Source organism: Neoarius graeffei, chromosome 15 (assembly GCF_027579695.1).
Source record: "Neoarius graeffei isolate fNeoGra1 chromosome 15, fNeoGra1.pri, whole genome shotgun sequence".
NCBI classification, from domain to species: Eukaryota; Metazoa; Chordata; class Actinopteri; order Siluriformes; family Ariidae; genus Neoarius; species Neoarius graeffei.
Genome location: NC_083583.1, coordinates 19026649 through 19045051, shown reverse-complemented (window position 1 = coordinate 19045051; position 18403 = coordinate 19026649). Strand labels below are relative to the sequence as shown.

The 18403-nt window shown below is 42.5% G+C and overlaps 1 protein-coding gene across 3 annotated transcripts in view; it reads right to left on the bottom strand.

Annotated features, from left to right (window-relative positions):
• usp47 (ubiquitin specific peptidase 47) overlaps positions 1 to 18403 on the bottom strand; it is a 98997-nt gene that overhangs the window by 64460 nt on the left and 16134 nt on the right. The window contains exon 2 of one of the 3 annotated variants that reach the window (XM_060940953.1): positions 3310 to 3369. The exons of 1 other annotated variant lie outside the window; for it this stretch is intronic. In XM_060940953.1, the coding sequence (XP_060796936.1) occupies positions 3310 to 3369 (60 nt within the window). Of the gene's footprint in view, positions 1 to 3259; positions 3370 to 18403 lie in introns of those variants that run through there. One more of the 3 variants, XM_060940955.1, reaches the window with a different exon arrangement.

Genomic DNA, 18403 nt, shown 5'->3' with positions numbered 1-18403 from the left:
TTCTTAGATATGAAAATATTAATTACGATTTATACGTACAGACCTGCAGAAAACGGACTTAAAGTGGTTTTAGTTTCTTCTTCGGTGGCATTTTGTGAAAACCGAGTGAAATTGTCGGTAGCAACAATGACCAACCGCATCTTTACCATCGCCTGCTACGGCGTGGTCATGTGGTCTGGCTCAGCCAATCAGAGTGCAAGAATTGATCAACAAATATGGCGCTGCTTCCTGTCATGCTCAACCCGACTCCGACGATTTCATGGTGGAATAATTGGATTTGCAGCAAATTATGGGAAGCGGAGACTATATACAAATCGCTGGAACACTGAAATTTCCCCCTGCCGGGATCAAGTAGCTGGCGGAAGCTGTCTGTATAGGTGGAGAAAAACGTCAGTCACCGGCGCTTGTGGACATCTCTGGTATACAAATTTTGATCACTAAATACACAGAGTCTAATACAGAGATGTCCACAAGCACCGGCGACTGGCGGTTTTCTCCACCTACACAGACGGCCTGCATCGGTTACTCAATCCCAAGAAAAAATAAAAACTTGCCTTTCAATGTTCAAGCAATTTATATCAGGGTTTTTTCTAGAAAAATTTAGTATGAGGGCGCTCACCATGGCGAGGGAGCAAAGCAGGGGGGGAGATGGTGCCGGTTGTCCCCCCCGCCGTGCAAAGCCTTTGAAAAATGCTCCAATGGGACATTCTGAGGCTGAGAGGGAAATTGTAACAAGTTGTCTGTCAACATTGAAAAAGAAAGTAGTAATCATCTTCTGCCCCGGACAGTCTTTGGCTTTCTTCCGCTTCGTGCCGCAGGACGACATCTTTAAATGCTCAAGTGTCAACAAAAACAACTCGCGAACTACTTCTGTCAAAAGCTCCCGCGCCAGTGGGTGAAAGGTCATTCAGTCTCGAGAAATCTCGCTCGACAAGTCAGCTGACCTTGTATGTAACCCATGTCAAATCTCGCAAGAGCAGCTGCGACAAGTAAACAACTAAACATGGCGCCTCAGTCTGGAAAACGCCAATTCGGATTGTTTTTGCACCGTCTGGCGGTGTATCTACTATGACTGGAATATTTTTGGAGCAATTATAACGTATTTGATGATCAGACACATTGTCACGTGGTGTTGCTGGGATGTTTTCACGGAGTCAGTAAGGGGGCGCACGCCGAGAGTAAGAGGGCGCAGCGCCCCTGTTCCCCCGTTTAGACGAAAGCCTGTATATCACCTTCACTGCCCATAATTTACAGTAAATCCAATTATTCCACCACAAAATTGTCTTCGATTCGGGTCATGACCGGAAGCAACATCATATTTATTGATCGATTCCCGTGCTCTGATTGGCTGAGCCGAACCACGTCGCAGCGTATGTAGTTATGCTACGAAGCCAGGCAGCGTACCACAGAAGAGAACTGAGAAGGCCAAGTGCACACAGGGAAATTTCAGACATATTTTGCAATTATTTTACAAGGAAATGGTTAGTAATTTTTTGAAAATGTAGAAAATGTCAAAATTTTCTGGGGGGAGCATGCCCCCAGACCCACCCTAGCATTAGCTGCCTACCACTTTTTTTTTTTAAAAAGTCTGCTACGTTAGATTTTCTGGAGAACTCTGCTCATATCTGCTCGGCAAGGACACAGAGGAGATCACAAGCTTTGCCTACAAGGCCAGAGCCCACCTTCTTATCACACAATGCCTCCCCTGACTGCTCGCCTCTGCCAATTTGCTCATGTTACTACAAGCGAAGGTGTCGGGCTTTCCAAGAATAACGCACATAAAACCGACTGACGGGGGGGGGGGGGGGGGGGGTTTATAAAGGGATGTGGAAAGCAAGCACCAGCAGAAATAACTTCAGCACTCACTGTGCAGGTTAATGAGGACCTGTGTTATATGGACATGACTCAGCTTCTTTTAGGATAAGAAGGTGTTTAGGAATTTTCTATAAATGGCGGATCTATAGAAGACTGAGTACAGTGGATGTGCCACAATCTAAATTTATTTACCATTTAAGGAAAACGTCTCCAGTGTCAGTATTTTGTAACAGTCAGTACATTTTTGGAATGGGAAAGTCTTCATGACGGAGGACTTTGTTTCCCCCCGGAACAAGACAGGCTGCATTTTTTTGGGCTTCTTAAAGGAACAGTCCACCGTACTTCCATAATGAAATATGCTCTTATCTGAATTGAGACGAGCTGCTCCGTACCTCTCCGAGCTTTGCGCGACCTCCCAGTCAGTCAGACGCGCTGTCACTCCTGTTAGCAATGTAGCTAGGCTCAGCATGGCCAATGGTATTTTTTGGGGCTGTAGTTAGATGCGACCAAACTCTTCCGCGTTTTTCCTGTTTACATAGGTTTATATGAGCAGTGACATGAAACAAGTTCAGTTACACAAATTGAAACGTGGCGATTTTCTATGCTATGGAAAGTCCACGCTATAATGACAGGCGTACTAACACCTTCTGCGCGCTTCGGCAGTGCATTGATACGGAGCTCAGATTTACCAGACAGCGCGTCTGACTGACTGGAAGGTCGCACAAAGCTCGGAGAGGTACGGAGCAGCTCGTCTCAATTCAGATAAGAGCATATTTCATTATGGAAGTACGGTGGACTGTTCCTTTAACCTCAAGAGGAAAAAAGCTGTTGGGGATTTTTTTTTTTTTTGGGGGGGGGGGGGGGGGAGCAATTTGACATCGGTCACTAAAATTAAAAATAGGTTACAGGAAAATAATCAGCTTTATGGTCACAGCAAGTGGACTTTGTCAAGCCACACAACACCCTGTTGCTGATTATTTTCCTGCAACACCCACCCACGGGTTCTAGTCTTTACTTGCATGAGGAGTCAAGTGGTTTGAGAGCTGCGATTTGATTCTGCATGTTGAAGTGCTTCCTTTTGAAACAGGAAGTCAGGGAGGGAGCATGTCGAAGGTCTTGGCTAATTTCCATAACAGCCAATCGCATTTGAGATACACTTTACCACACGCTGACTCAGCAATGGCTTAACCACCCGGCCAATTTATTTCCTTTATCTGTACAGTCAGCCTCGTGCAACAATAAGTGACGGTTAACACAAAATTCTGATAAACTCAGATTTTCAAAGCTGAAATATACTAAGGAAATAATATCTAGAAAAACAGAGTTTGGGTTATACATCAGTCTTTTTTTTTTTAAATTGGGTTATAGGGTTAGCAGTCTCATCTCAACTTTTATTTTCACTCATTAGCTTACAGTTAGTACATCCTTTAAAAAAAAAACCCACACAAAACACCGTGCTGTGAAGACACTCGGAACTGCTCATGCTAGAACTACCTGCGAGAACCTCTTCTTCATCTCCTCCAAAATACTCTGCCTGCAACTCCAAAACATACCCTGCTAGCAAAGCACAGAAGAGGGGGAAACAAAAAATAAATATTAAGAAAACATCTGGAACAGGAGACAGACATGCACTGTTCTGTATAAAGTAAGATAGAAAACATTACCGAGACAGTAAACTTTTGAAGCAGAGCTTCCTTTCTTACCTCTTTACGCTTTGAGGAAAGCACACGAGAGGAAAATAAATGCTCGAAGCTACCCTAAAAGCCTCGTAGGTGTCAACACGTGCAGCGCTAGAATGATCGTGATCTCTCCGAAGTCATGTAACGTATCCTAGCCAAACTGGACATTCCCTGAGACCTGCACAGCATGATCATAGTGCACATAACACCAGTTAATTTCTGACAATCCAGAGCCAAGGCCAGGAAGCAAACAAACAGGCTAAACCGACTGTCTGCTAGCTGCACAGAGTCGTCACTCAGGGTCCACTACATCGAGACGGTGCCTGTTCCCCGAGCTCAACAAAAAAGTAGAAATATTCAGCGTGTTTGTTCCAGTAACCTAATCAATACAAAATTAGATCATACTGACTATACAGCCGCTGCCAGCACCTTTGATCTAAAGGTGGGGCTGTTAAATATTAGATCTCATATCTAAAGCGCTAATGGTTAATGAACTCATTACTGATCAGGAGTTTAATGTACTTTGTTGAACTGAAACATGGATTAAGCCAAATGAATATATAGCATTAAATGAAGCTAGTATACAGTTACATACACTAGCCTCGTCTAACTGGTAGAGGAGGCGGCGGCACGGTTATTTATAATGATTATCTAGGTGTAACACAAAAACCTGGTTATAAATTTAATACATTTAAAAAGTTCTTCATACTAATATAACGCATGTAGCCTTGAAAAATAGGTCTACCCAGTTAATTCCGTTACTTATTTACAGGCCCCCGGAGCCATATTCTGAGTTTATTTCATCTCAGATCTGGTTATTTCCTTAAACAAAGCTTTAGTTGTCAGAGATTTTAATATTACTTAAAAACCCAGAAGACCCTTTGAAAACAGCATATCCCCATTTTAGATTCAGTAGGGATTGATCAGAGCGTCATAGGACCGACCCATAATGGTGGTCACACCCTCGAGCTAATACCAACATTCGGGGTTAAACATAGAAAACACAGTCATACTTCCACAGTCTGAAGTTCTCAGATTATCTCATCTCATTCAAACTATGAGTAATAATATCTGCACCTCGCCACGCTACCGTATTAAACGTACAGTCACGTCAACTACTGCACAGAGCTTTATAAATGATCTCCCAGAGTTATCAACTTTGACTGGGTCACTGTCAGCCCCTGCAGAACTTGATCAGGCAACTGAATGCTTAAAATCAACGTTCCGCAATACTTTAGATAACGTAGCTTCTCTGAAAAGAAAAATTAGCACCCTGGTATAATGAGGACACGCTCATTTTAAAACAGACCACTTGAAAATTGGAACGTAAATGGCGTCAAACAAAACTGATAGCGTTCAAATTAGCTTGGAAGGAGAGCTTCCTGAAGTATAGAAAAGCTCTTAGTGCAACATCTCTCCTCCCTAATAGATGATGATAAAAATAATCCTAGATTCCTATTTAATACTGTAGCAAAATTAACCAGGAATAAGTCCACTATAGACACATGCACACCTGCAGTATGTAGTAGCAACGACTTCCTGAATTTTTTTTTAATGACAAAATTGAGAATATCTGACAAAAAATTCAAACTACTAATTTAAGGTCAGACAATGTAAGTGACCCTGTAGTTAACAATATAACTATCAAATCAGCAATTAGAATGTTTTACTCCCCTTAGAGAAACTGAATTACTTTCATTAATCTCCGCATCAAGGGCGGCACGGTGGTGTAGTGGTTAGCGCTGTCGCCTCACAGCAAGAAGGTCCTGGGTTCGAGCCCCGGGGCCGGCGAGGGCCTTTCTGTGTGGAGTTTGCATGTTCTCCCCGTGTCCGCATGGGTTTCCTCCGGGTGCTCCAGTTTCCCCCACAGTCCAAAGACATGCAGGTTAGGTTAACTGGTGACTCTAAATTGACCGTAGGTGTGAATGGTTGTCTGTGTCTATGTGTCAGCCCTGTGATGACCTGGCGACTTGTCCAGGGTGTACCCCGCCTTTCGCCCGTAGTCAGCTGGGATAGGCTCCAGCTTGCCTGCGACCCTGTAGAAGGATAAAGCGGCTAGAGATAATGAGATGAGAATGAATCTCCGCATCAAAAGCCTCAACGTGTGTACTAGATCCCTTACCTACACGTCTATTCAAACATAATACCTGAAGTAATTGAACCGCTTCTAAAAATAAATCCTTCTCTTAGGATTGGCTATGTACCCAAATCTTTTAAACTAGCAGTTATCAAACCCCTGATTAAAAAAAAAAAAAAATCTGACCTTGATACCCATCAGCTGTCCAATTATCGGCCAATATCAAACCTCCCCTTTATCTCCAAGATCCTTGAAAAAGCTGTGACACAGCAGTTATGCTCATATTTACATTGGAATAACATCCATGAAATGTATCAGTCAGGATTTAGACCTCATCATAGCATAGAGACAGCTCTGGTTAAAGTAGTAAACGACCTACTGTTGGCGTCTGATCAGGGCTGTGTCTCGCTGCTTGTATTGCTTGACCTTAGTGCAGCATTTGATACCATTGATCATTCCATTCTTCTGGATAGACTAGAAAATGTTGTGGGAGTTAAGGGAATGGCCCTCTCCTGGCTCAGCTCTTATTTAACTGATTGCCATCAGTATGTTGATGTAAATGGTGATTTTTCTAAACATACTGAGGTAAAGCTGGGTGTTCCACAAGGTTCTGTCTTGGGTCCACTGCTTTTTTTCTTATTTTATATATATATATATATATATATATATATATATATATATATATATATATATATATATATATATACATATATATATATACACACACACCTCTGGGTGATATTATTCATAAACAAACAGTTTCCACTGTTAAGGCCTCTGCATGCTCTTGCAACAAGGCTTTCGCAGATAGCTTTTCGCAGACAGTTGTAATTTATCGTTGAGCGGGGAGTAATAGGCGTGCGCGATGTTATTTACTGCCACAACGCAATGGGGCGCAAAGTCGCTAGGAGTAGTTGGTGGCAGGGCTCGAAATTAACTTTTTTTCTTTGTGTCCCCCAGTGGTCCCGAATTCTGTGTTGTATTGTCCCGAATGGAAGCAATAGTGTCCCCATTTTTTTCCTCTCTGAAATAACCAGTGGTTAATATTATCATATGAAGTTACTATTATATTTGTAACTATGCGATTTTGAACCCTTTATATCATTTTTACAATAAGTCACAAGACACAAGCGACACATGTCCTATACATCATCTACTTCAAAATTACAGTTATTGCATTTTCAGTTTATTAAACTTTGGCGATCTCACTGTATGAATAGATACCTGTTTATTTAAAGGGGCCAACTAGCTCATTCAGAAAATGTTTCAACTCCCTACATCTGCAGTACACTTTAGTTGAAAATAAGACCCCTTTTATGTTCATTTCATCTACTTATACCTTGAATCTTTGTTGGCACTTATAAGGCCAACTTATAATTTTCACCATTACCGTTATCCATTTTTATGAACTTTGTTATCCATTACCGTTATCCATTTTTATGAACTTTCGCTGCCGAAACGTGGGTGCAAATGTTAGCAACATCAGCATAGTGCCAGCAGGTCCGAGCCTAGTTGTGCTGCTGACTGACTAAACTTTCTGAACTAGAAAGACACCAAGAAAACTCACTTATTCTGTTGAACGGTATCTTCCGTCAATATCATCCACATCATTCCTGTTGTATTTTATAACGTGTCTAACAGTGTTCATTAAGTTCATTCAGTTGCTAGCGTTGCCTGCAGACCAGGCGATGACGCTTTGGATCCTGAAGGTCCCGGAGACGTTATGTCTGGGCTTTCAGTTTCTTCCCCGCGGTCGGGCCGCTTCAACCACTTAAGCATTTTTGTTCTGGCAAGAGTCGGCGCAGCATGTGCGCTAGCAATTCCATTCCAAGTCCATATAATGCGGACACCGGCCGAAGATTCTAGAACAGAATGCGCTGCTCTGTAGCCTACGGATGCAGGTGCATCGAAAGTGTAGCTACGATGTATTTTTCGCTGTTAACGTTTTAAAATTAAAATTGACAAATTAGGTGAATGTCTACGTATGTGTTACGGCTTTGTAAATAATATTAATGTAGAACTTTTTTTCTAGATCTATTTTTTTCCATTGTCCCGGGATTGTCCCAGATATGATAATTTTGTGTCCCGATGACATTTTTTATGGTCCCCGGGACATCGGGACACCGTTAGTTTCGAGCGCTGGTTGGTGGGTGTGGTTAGTGGAGTGTTTATCCTCCGGTTACTTATAATGACTAGAACTGGAGTCGTATAGATGTACGTACTTCCTCACTTCCTCGATCAACCGCTCTTCGTGCTGCTCCATCTTCGCTCGTGTTCTTAAAAATGGTGGTAGTGAAAACAAACCAAACCAGGAAAGTAGGGAAGCGGAAGTGCGTGTACAGCGGATGTAGAGTGGACCAATCAGAGCCCTCTTGTCTGCAAGGCTTCTGCGGTGGTCATAATTTTTGGGCGGTGCGCGCAGAGCGTCTGCGAAGGTGGGAGGGCTACGCAGACACTGTCTGCGACGCTATCTGCGAGGACTGGGTTGTCAGCATAAATTGGCCTTAAGCCTGATGACACACAGTTGTATGTTTCTGCAAAACCTGATGAGAGACACCAGCTTAATAGAATTGAGGAATGTGTAAAGGACATTAGACACTGGATGCTTATTAACTTCCTTCTGCTTAACTCTGACAAGACTGAAGTACTTGTACGAGGACCACATGCAGCTAGAAGTTAGTTTTCTGATTACACAGTAACTCTGGATGGCCTTTCTGTTTCTTCACGTGCAGCAGTAAAAGACCTCGGAGTGATTACTGACCCCAGTCTTTCATTCGAAACTCACATTGATAACATCACCCAGATAGCTTTCTTTCAGCTCAGAAATATTGCTAAGATAAGAAATTTAACGTTACTACACAATCCAGAAAAACTAGTTCATGCTTTCGTTCCCTCCAGGTTGGATTATTGTGAAGCCTTACTGTCTGGATGTTCCAATAAGTGCGTAAACAAGCTCCAGTTAGTTCAAAATGCAGCAGCAAGAGTCCTTACTAGAACTAGAAAATATGACCACATCACCCCTGTCTTATCCACACTGCACTGGCTCCCAATCAAATTTCGTATTGATTATAAAATACTACTATTGACCTTTAAAGCACTGAATGGTCTCGCGCCACAGTACCTGAGTGAACTTCTGCTCCTCTATGACCCGCCACGCCTACTTGGATCAAAAGGTGCGGGCTATCTGCTGGTACCTCGTATAGTGAAGGCTACATCAGGGGGCAGAGCCTTTTCTTACAAAGCCCAACAGTTACGGAACAGCCTTCCAAGTAGTGTTCAGGAATCAGACAGTCTCAGTGTTTAAGTCTAGGCTGAAAACATATCTGTTTAGTCAAGCCTTTTGTTAATGGTGCTTATGAGGTAAAGGAGTAGATCTGGAGGGTCCTCAGACAGTGTTTTGGTAAACTGGGATGTATGGATGCTGTCAGTCCCCTACTCGCTTGCTCACTCGAGTTCGTTGACGGTGTAGCGTAGGGTTGGGCGGTATTACGGTAAGAAGGTATCCAAAAGTACCAACGGTATCGGTCTCATTACCGTCATTTTAAAAAAATATATAATATCTAAATAAATATGGAGTACATGAGGTCATAATATAAAATAATAAATTGAAGATCATCCCGAATAACTGTGTGATCGTATTTTCACTAATTCTATCAATTTCCTAAAGAAGTTTTCATCGCGTGCAGGGTTGTTTATGTCGTTACCATGGCAACCCTGCGTGACATTTTGGAGTCTGACAGAAAGCTTCGCAAGAGACTGAGACCGGGGGTGTCATGGCTCAGATGGCTAAGGCACCGTACCATAAATCCGGGGACCCGGGTTCGATTCCGACCCGAGGTTATTTCCCGATCCCGTCTCTCTCTCCCCCGCTCATTTCCTGTCTCTCTATACTGTCCTATCTAAAAAAAAAAAAAAAAAAAACTGAGACCGCGGTTGAAAGATGGCAAGTCAAGATAACGAGTTAGTGGCAAAAAAAAAAAATACAACATCGGCAGTGTGGCAGTATTTTGGTTTCAAACCAAACGAAAAATCTAATATGTCCCCTAAGGCTGCTGGGCCATAGAAGGTTCACGCTGCACGCTGCATGTTGCACGCTACACGTTCACGTGAAGAACCGGACCCTGGGCCATTAAACTTCATGCTTGGATGTTCACGTGTTGCGTCTGTTCTACTTTGACCGAGTAACCAACAATATGGACTCTTCGGATGACGACGATTGCCTCATTCTGCTTTTACTGAGACAGAGGAAGAGAAAAAGGAACAGAATTTGGAGCCGAGAACACTTCCTTCTGAGAGAAACCCGTGGTGAATTTCACCGAACATTCTATAATCTGCTTGACAATCCCGATGAAGAACTATTTTTCAATTATACCATTCAATTATATTTTTTCTGAAGTTTTCCCCTGAAAGCATAGCGTTATCTCCCTAGACCCGTTCTGATTGGCTGGCGCGGCGGTGACCGCATGCATTGACTGGAATTTCCGTCTTCACGCCTAGAAAAAAGTGTGCATGTTCATTTCATGCTTCACGCGTGAAGTGTGCAGCGTGCAACGTGAACGCCGTTCTATGGCCCAGAGCAAGTCATGCTACGTTTGTCCACTTTTCTTTACACGCGTGTAGCATGCAGCGTGCAGCATGCAGCGTGCAGCGTGAACCTTCTATGGCCCAGCAGCCTAAGGCACACCATAGCCTGGGGTACTCCACTTCCACGAGATCTCTCCAATGAGTTGTGTTTTGAGTAGGTTACATGAGTAACAACAAGGTAAAATAATATAACGTATGACATTTGGGATGTGGGTAATAAACGTTTGAAATGTCATCTACTGAAGAAACGGAAGAAAACATCGTAGCGTAAACTGTTAGGTTTCTGGTGGGAATTAGCAATGCGCTTGCTATCTTTGTTGGGTGTGTTAAACCGTATGGATTTAAGTGGAATAATTGTAAGGAGTTATGTGATCAAGACAACGTTTTAAGCAAGGTAAGGCCATTTGATTATTAATTTCCCCGCCATGGCATGACGTGGGCCCATATGATTTTGCCTTGTGCAGCTATCACGCATTTGAATTAGGTTCGCCTCATTTGCGCTGAAGAATATGGTTTATCGCGCAGTCTAAACGGACTTGGGTGTTGGTTGATTCTTTTTCTTTTTTTTTTATTTCCCATGCTTGAAAGGGTATGATCCTGCTCATCGTGTACTTTTTTTTGATGGAGCAGGTGAAATAGTGCTGCAAATGGCGTTTCAACGCAGACATGTGTAAACGACAGTTGAATGCTATTTTCAAGATGAAGGAAGAGTTGCGTGATGCTTTGAAATATCTCTTAATCCATTCATCAATGCACAAAATTCGCTTTGCTGCTTAATCCATACCACAATGCACACAATTCGCTATGCTGCTTTTAAATAGTACATTTGAGGCATAGGCGCACGTTACACAGTAGGCCGAAACAAAATATTTTTTTCTCGGTAATACCGTATACCCCGGGAAAACACAGAGACGGTTTAAAGGTATCAAAATTTGGATACCGCCCAACCCCAGTGTAGCGGCTGCTGCTTTCTATCCCAGGGCTCCCTCATGCCTGTGGTACCTTCTGACTCTCCCCTTTTAGTTATGCTGTCATAGTTAGTTGCCGGAATCCCTGCTTGTACTCAGGGCAATATGTATACTGTTCCTACTTATTCAGGTGACATTGGGCATACCCAACAACCCGCATTCCCCCCCCCAAAATCTGTCCCTTTGAGTTACATGTCTGTCCTGAGATCGAGATGCTGACCTCTTCTGCTCCTCGGACCTGCCTGATCCATCCTGATGCCCTGTGTCTGGTTAGAGTCTCATCGCATCGCTCCTGTGAAGGACGGCCCCATGTGGACAGTTGAAAGTCACACCTGGAAGACGCTCTGGACTCTTACAGTAAAGCTTTTATGGCTGAGGACTACAGTTGACTTGCTAACTTTAGGACTGCAGTTGTCATGAACAGTTTTGCACTCAAGTTTCCATCAAAGAAGAGTTTAACATCAACAAAACTGACTAACATTAAGTTTTAACGTGAAGTCATGGCTGTTGTTGCCCAAATGAGGATGGGTTCCCTTGAGTCTGGTTCCTCTCGAGGTTTCTTCCTCATGTCGTCTGAGGGAGTTTTTCCTTGCCACCATCACCACAGGCGTGCTCATTGGGGATAGATTAGGGATAAAACTAGCTCATGTTTTAAGTCGTTCAAATTCTGTAAAGCTGCTTGGTGACAATGTTTATTGTTAAAAGCGCTATACAAATAAACTTGACAACTTGTTCTAAATTTCCTTCCAACCAACATGAGAAGATTGAGAATGTAGCATAGATACTACATCGATAGGATCATCGCAGCTTGAAGAAAACAGTGGGGCTTCAAAAAGTGGCACTGAAGAAACATTCCCAGCTGGCATACAGCCAAAAGCATACACAGCTGCTGGGCCCCTCAGATCCTGGTTAGCATTTTCCAGAACCCTTTGAACAGAAAAACAAGATCAAAAAGGTTCTCTGAAGCAAAAAAAAAAAAAAAACCCACAACGGTGTGCGCGCATTGCACACAGAGCGACACACTAACTGAACCACACCCAGAGCTATGCAACAACCACCATCAGTACAATATGATTTCCTATCATGTTGCCATTCCTTCTCACAACACTTGAAAGATGTTTAGGGACTGAAGACACCAATGCCGCTTTTCCACTACAAACGCGGCTGAGCCGTGCCGTGCTGAGTCGAGCTGAGTGGGTTCCGTTGGAGTTGCATTTCGACTACAACCGCGCTGAACCGTGCTGGCTGGAAGTGGGTGGACACACTGGGTGGAGTTAGCGAAAGTGAGTGGACGTAACGTGATGTCGTTAAGCAGCGCAAACAGTGACATCAGTGAGCTTTTAAGCAGTAGTCTCACGACCCGGATAGTAAACAATAAACATGGAGGACATGGAGTCGTTAGTGTTGCTGGTCTTGGTGCTGTGGCTTGTTGTCACCGACAACGCCAACAGATACTGGCAAGAGCGTATAGATGAGGCGAGGCGCATAAGGCTTCAGAAATTCTCGTAATTCTTCTTCTTCCGGGTTTACGGTGTTTACAGATCCCAGCGTGCTCGCGGGGCATGTGAAGACACTCCTCCTCACCAATCAGTGCACAGGGGAGTGTCTGCTCACGCCCCCAGCCTCACTCGGCTAGCTTTGGCTCGCTTCAGCCCCACTCCAAAACGGTGCGAGTTTTAGGGGCTAAGCAGGGCTGAAGCGAGCCAAGTCGTGCTGTTTTTTGGTAGTCGAAACGCGAGCCGTGTCGGGCTGAAGTGAGCTGAAGTGAGCTGAAGTGAGCTGAAAAAGGGTAGTGGAAAAGGGCCACAAGTGATGGTGTTATTTTGTCCCACTTCCTGCAAACACGTCTTAAGGTGTACAACAGTATGGGGTTATCATTGTTATATTTTACATTTCAAAACCTTCCACGCACTCTATTGGGGACTGAGGGGACTGGCACCCTCTTCTTCCACAGCCCTGCCTTTAATGTGTGCAGAATGTGGTTTTGCATTGGCTTGTTGAAATATCCCTGGTAAAGATGTTATCTTGAAGGCAGAGTATGTTGCTCCAAAATCTCAATGTACTTTTCTGTATTAATGCTGCCATCACAGAAGTGTAACATACCTTTGCCAAGGGCACTGACAACCCCATACCATGACAGACCCTGGCTTTTGGACTTGTTCCTGGTAGCAGTCTGGATGGTCCTTTTCATCTTTGGTCCGGATCGGACAGCGTACATTTCTCCCACAAAAGACCTGGAATATGGATTCATCTGACCATTCCACCATGCGATGGTCCATCCCAGATGCCTCCGAGCCCAGAGAAGCCAATGGCGCTTTACACAGTTAACAAGGTTTCCTTTTTGCACATTTTAACTTGCATTTGTGGCTGTAACTCCGTATTGTAGTGCTTGACAAAGGTTTGCCAAAGTAATCCTGAGCCCATGTAGTTATATCAGCTATAGAGAGACGAATGATGGTTCTTGACGCAGTGCAATCTGAGGGATCGGAGACCACAGGCGTTCAGCTTAGGCTTGGGCCCTTTACACACCAAAATTCATCCAGATTCCTCAAATTATTTAGCGATATTATGCACCGTAGAGGGTGAAATATCCAAATCCCTTCCTATCCTTCTTTGAGGAGCACTGTTTTTAAACATTGCAATCATTTTCTCATGCATTTGCTGACAAACTGGAGATCCTCGGCCCATCTTTGCTCCTCAAAACACTAGGCCTTTCCTGGATACTGATTTGTACCAAATCATGATTACAAATCACCCGTTTCAAATAACATTGTCTTCCCTCATTACTAGCCCTAAATTGCCCCAGTCCCAACTTTTTTGGAAGGTGCTGCAGGCCTTAAACGCAGGAATGAATGTACATTAACAAATTAAATGAAGTTGACCAAACAAAATATGAATTCTCTTAGGTTCATGCTGCCTGCAATGAAATACAAGTCGAAGTAATCACTGCTTTGCTTTTTTTTAATTCCCATTTTTAATACCATCCCAACTTTTCTGATTTGGGGTTGTATGCAATTTTTTTTTATATAAATAAAAACACACACCCCACCACACTACTGAGCATCATAACTTCCCCATGGAGCAAAGATGAAACATAGCTAGCAATTATCCAACAAAATTACTCATCTCGTTATCTCTAGCTGCTTTATCCTGCTCTATGGGGTCGCAGGCAAGCTGGAGCCTATCCCGGCTGACTACGGGCGGGGTATACCCTGGACAAGTCGCCAGGTCATCACAGGGCTGACACAGACAGACAACCATTCACACTCACATTCACACCTACGGTCAATTTAGAGTCACCAGTTAACCTAACCTGCATATCTTTGGACTGTGGGGGAAACCGGAGTACCCGGAGGAAACCCACGCGGACACGGGGAGAACATGCAAACTCCACACAGAAGGGCCCTCGCTGACCACGGGGCTCGAACCCGGACCTTCTTGCTGTGAGGCGACAGCGCTAACCACTACACCACCGTGCTGCCACAAAATTACTCAAATAATTAAATATGTTGAAAGGAGAACTTAAGTCATCTTTAAACTTGATTTATTCAATTACGTTTTTGGTTTTAGTAACCTTATCGTGACTCGTATTGGCAAATAATTGTAATTAAATATTATACTTAATCGGCCTATTTGGTTTTTAGGCGCGATGCATTTGGTTCGTTTGGTCCACGGCAGGCGTCACTTATCCGCGCAATCTTCACGAGACTTGTGCGAGACTTCGAAACGTGACGTGTCAGCCAGGTGTCATCGGCATCTCGTGTCACATTTATTCCACCAAATGAACGGTTTTCTCAATGAAACATTGCACAAAAACGAGTTTAAATGACGATTACTGCCTACTTTCTTCAAACTTTCCCGATTCAGACCCTCCAGGATTTCGCCATGTTGCGATTTGCAACTTCAACGCAAATTTAACCAATCCCCGCGAATTCAGGGCAGTGTTGCAATTATATCCAATCACCGCAACTTTCCCGCAAATTTGACCAATCGTTGGCGTCGTCTTGAGGTGACGTTGGCAAACTACCTTCCGCCTTACTTTCGTGTATACGTTCAAGAGAAGCAGCATGTGCGCAGTGTTGCCAGATTGGGCGGTTTCCCGCCTAATTGGGCGGTTCTAAGTGCATTTTGGCGGGTTTTGAACATATTTTGGGCTGTAAAACGTCAGCAGTATCTGGCAACACTGCATGATGTGCGAGTCAGTGTTTATGTAGGCTTAAATTCTGTTACTGAAAGTGTGTTATGTTTACAGTGAAGGACTGTGTGCACTTTACTTTTTTTTTTTTTAACTTAATACAAGAAATTAATGGATGCCAACATTTTTGCCAAAATGGTATTTTATTTTCCATTGTTTAGGCAGCTTCAGCATCATACTGTGAGATTCTGTTCAAATTGTTTTTTTTTTCTTCTATGAAGCCTGAGCCATTTATTTTATTAGTTTATAATTATTGTTTAATTTAGTCTTCAGGAGAGACTGCCTGCACACAGTACTAGTATTAATAGTTTTTCTTACATGAAAGCTGAGGCATTTATATTTTAAGGTAACTTCATGTTGTGCTGTGAGGTTCTCTGCACTTTTACTTTTGAACCAACAGGTGCATTTGGATAAGTAAAGCCTATTTTTCTGCATTTTTGTAGTCCTGGTAATCTTTTATATTGGTAAAGTTGTTTATAGGACCATTTCTCACTGTTTTTTTTAATCAACAGTTTTTCAGTAATAACTTAATATTGAACATACTCAATTTTAATCACAAAAAGAGAAAATCGCAACAATTTCTCGCAACTTTCACTTCCTCCCGCAATGTAATCACAACAAAAGCCTAAAAGACACCGCAACTTTCATCACAATTTTTTGGAAAACCCCCCGCAACATCAGACATTTTAGCCCGCAACAATCACACAAAAAGCCCGCGGAATCCTGGGAGGACTGCCGATTGCTATCAAAACAAACAAAACTTCCGACTTGATTACGTCAGCATTCGAAGGAGGGCGCACACCTCTTCTGACAACGTTGGCCCATGTTGGTCACTTTGATTTCCACTGGACGTTTTATTTCCGTCCTACAATGTCTCGCACAGGTCTCAACGAATTTCGTTTACGGCCATTGCTTTGACATATGAACCGATATATTACACAGCATATTTCACACACTCCTAACTTGTATAGCAGTGACAATAGCAATCAAAATTGCTCATTTAATAAAATGAAAAATAGAATTTTGATTTTAAAAATTTGCCTTCAGTTCCCCTTTAACAAGTGAATTTCACTCATACCGCTCACAACGGGCCTCTTTATCAAGCTGAACACACGCAGATTTATACATCAACTGCTTGTTGGGGTTTTCCCAAGAAACTTCATATTCATGAAAGTCTAGTCATTCTAGAAAATTGTTCACATCCTACTCATGGTCCTGAGTCTGTGTCAAACATACGCATCGGATGACCAACTAACGGAAACCAAGTGATCAGCGTCAAATCAAACAGTGATTATTTACTACGTGTTTTATTTAAACAGATTGTACGGTCAGATTTATAGATTGTGACAACTAGTCACAACTTATATTAACGGACTCGACTAAAGAACCATTAAAAAAAAAAAGGCCAACACAAATCTATAAGAAAAGAAAAATAAAGGCCAGTTGTTCAATGAAGAACGCCTCTGAGAAAAAGGAGGATGTGCTCACGTGGTGTCCGAGTCAGTTCTGTTTGCTGAAGCATCTTCGTTTAATGCTGTATAACACTTCACCGGAGACACCCATAAGTGACTGATCTAGCATGTCTCAAGCTGTGGCATGTCTCAAGCTAGAACACGTCCTTTACCATGTCCCTCCCTACCGTGCTGCACATCACGGGACTCCCTAAAGTGAATGACGCATGAAATGGAATGACAGCTAGTGATTTGAACAATAAATGGTCCCTTGTCATTCAGATTCTTATAAATGGAATAACGATTGAAATGTAGGTGGAATGACATGCTTTCAGCTCATGAAATGGAATGACATTGTTTCTAAGTGGAATGACATACTTTTAGGTTACCGTATTTTCTGGACTATAGAGCGCACCTGTATATAAGCCGCATCCGCTCTATTTAAAAAAAAAAAATTAAAAAAAAAAGATATACAAGCCGCACCGGGCTATAAGCCGCAGATATCTATGTTGAAAAATTAGATATTTACTGCATGTACAGAACGATTTTGTACTGTAAATGTACATGTATGTACCTGAACAGATTCTTTCCGAACAGTGCCTTTTAACACGGCAGCAACTTTGCTGATTAAAACGGAACAGAACCAAGAGAAAATAACCGGTATTTATTTACCTTCATTTCTCCTGTGTTTGAAACCACAAGTCACTTTAATCATCTTCGCTGGATTTGAAAATAATTACCAGTTAGTAATTTGTCGTGCGTGTTCTATCTGCTAAAGATCTGCTAATTCTTCTTTGCGTTGATTTTTCGTCTCTCTTATTTTTGATTCTACTTCCGGTTAGAGCGCCCCTAGCGGTGGAAGAAAAATCCACAGAATAGCCGCACCTTTGTATAAGCCGCATGGTTCAAAACCTAGGAAAAAAGTAGCGGCTTATAGTCCAGAAAATACGGTATGTTATCAGTGATATCCCCTTTTACAAATGGAATGACTGTTTTTAGGTGGAATGACATACTTTGAGGCAATGTTATAAGTGAGATCACCTATAACCTAACCCTAACCCTAGAAACAAGGTCATTCCATTTGTTAATTTGATATCACTGATAAAGTATGTCATTCCACCTAGAAACCTTATCATTCCATTTGTAAAAGGTGACATCACTGACAACATTAGCTCAAAGTCAGTCAATACATATAGAAACCCTGTCAGTCCATTTGTAAAAGCTGATATCCCACCAAGCACCCACTTATCTTATCCTAGGGAGGTCTAAAACTAAAGATTTCAATCATTCCATTTGTAAGAATCTGAATGACAAGGGACCATTTATTGTTCAAATTTACTACCTGTCATTCGTCATTCCATTTCATGCGTCATTCACTTTAAGGAGTCCTCACATCACTCACTTCCTGCATACACACACTTCTGCTTTTCTAACATACCATCGGGGAGGACAAGATATCAGACCACGAGTCACCAACACACATCGCAAACAGTTTCTCTGTCTGATGTGCTCAGTGTCCATGTTCACCTGTGAACACCAGATAAATATACATTTCTCCATTTTTATTTCACATCTAATTAAACAATATTTTTATCAGCTTAGATACAAGTCAAAATAACCTTCACTTCTACCTC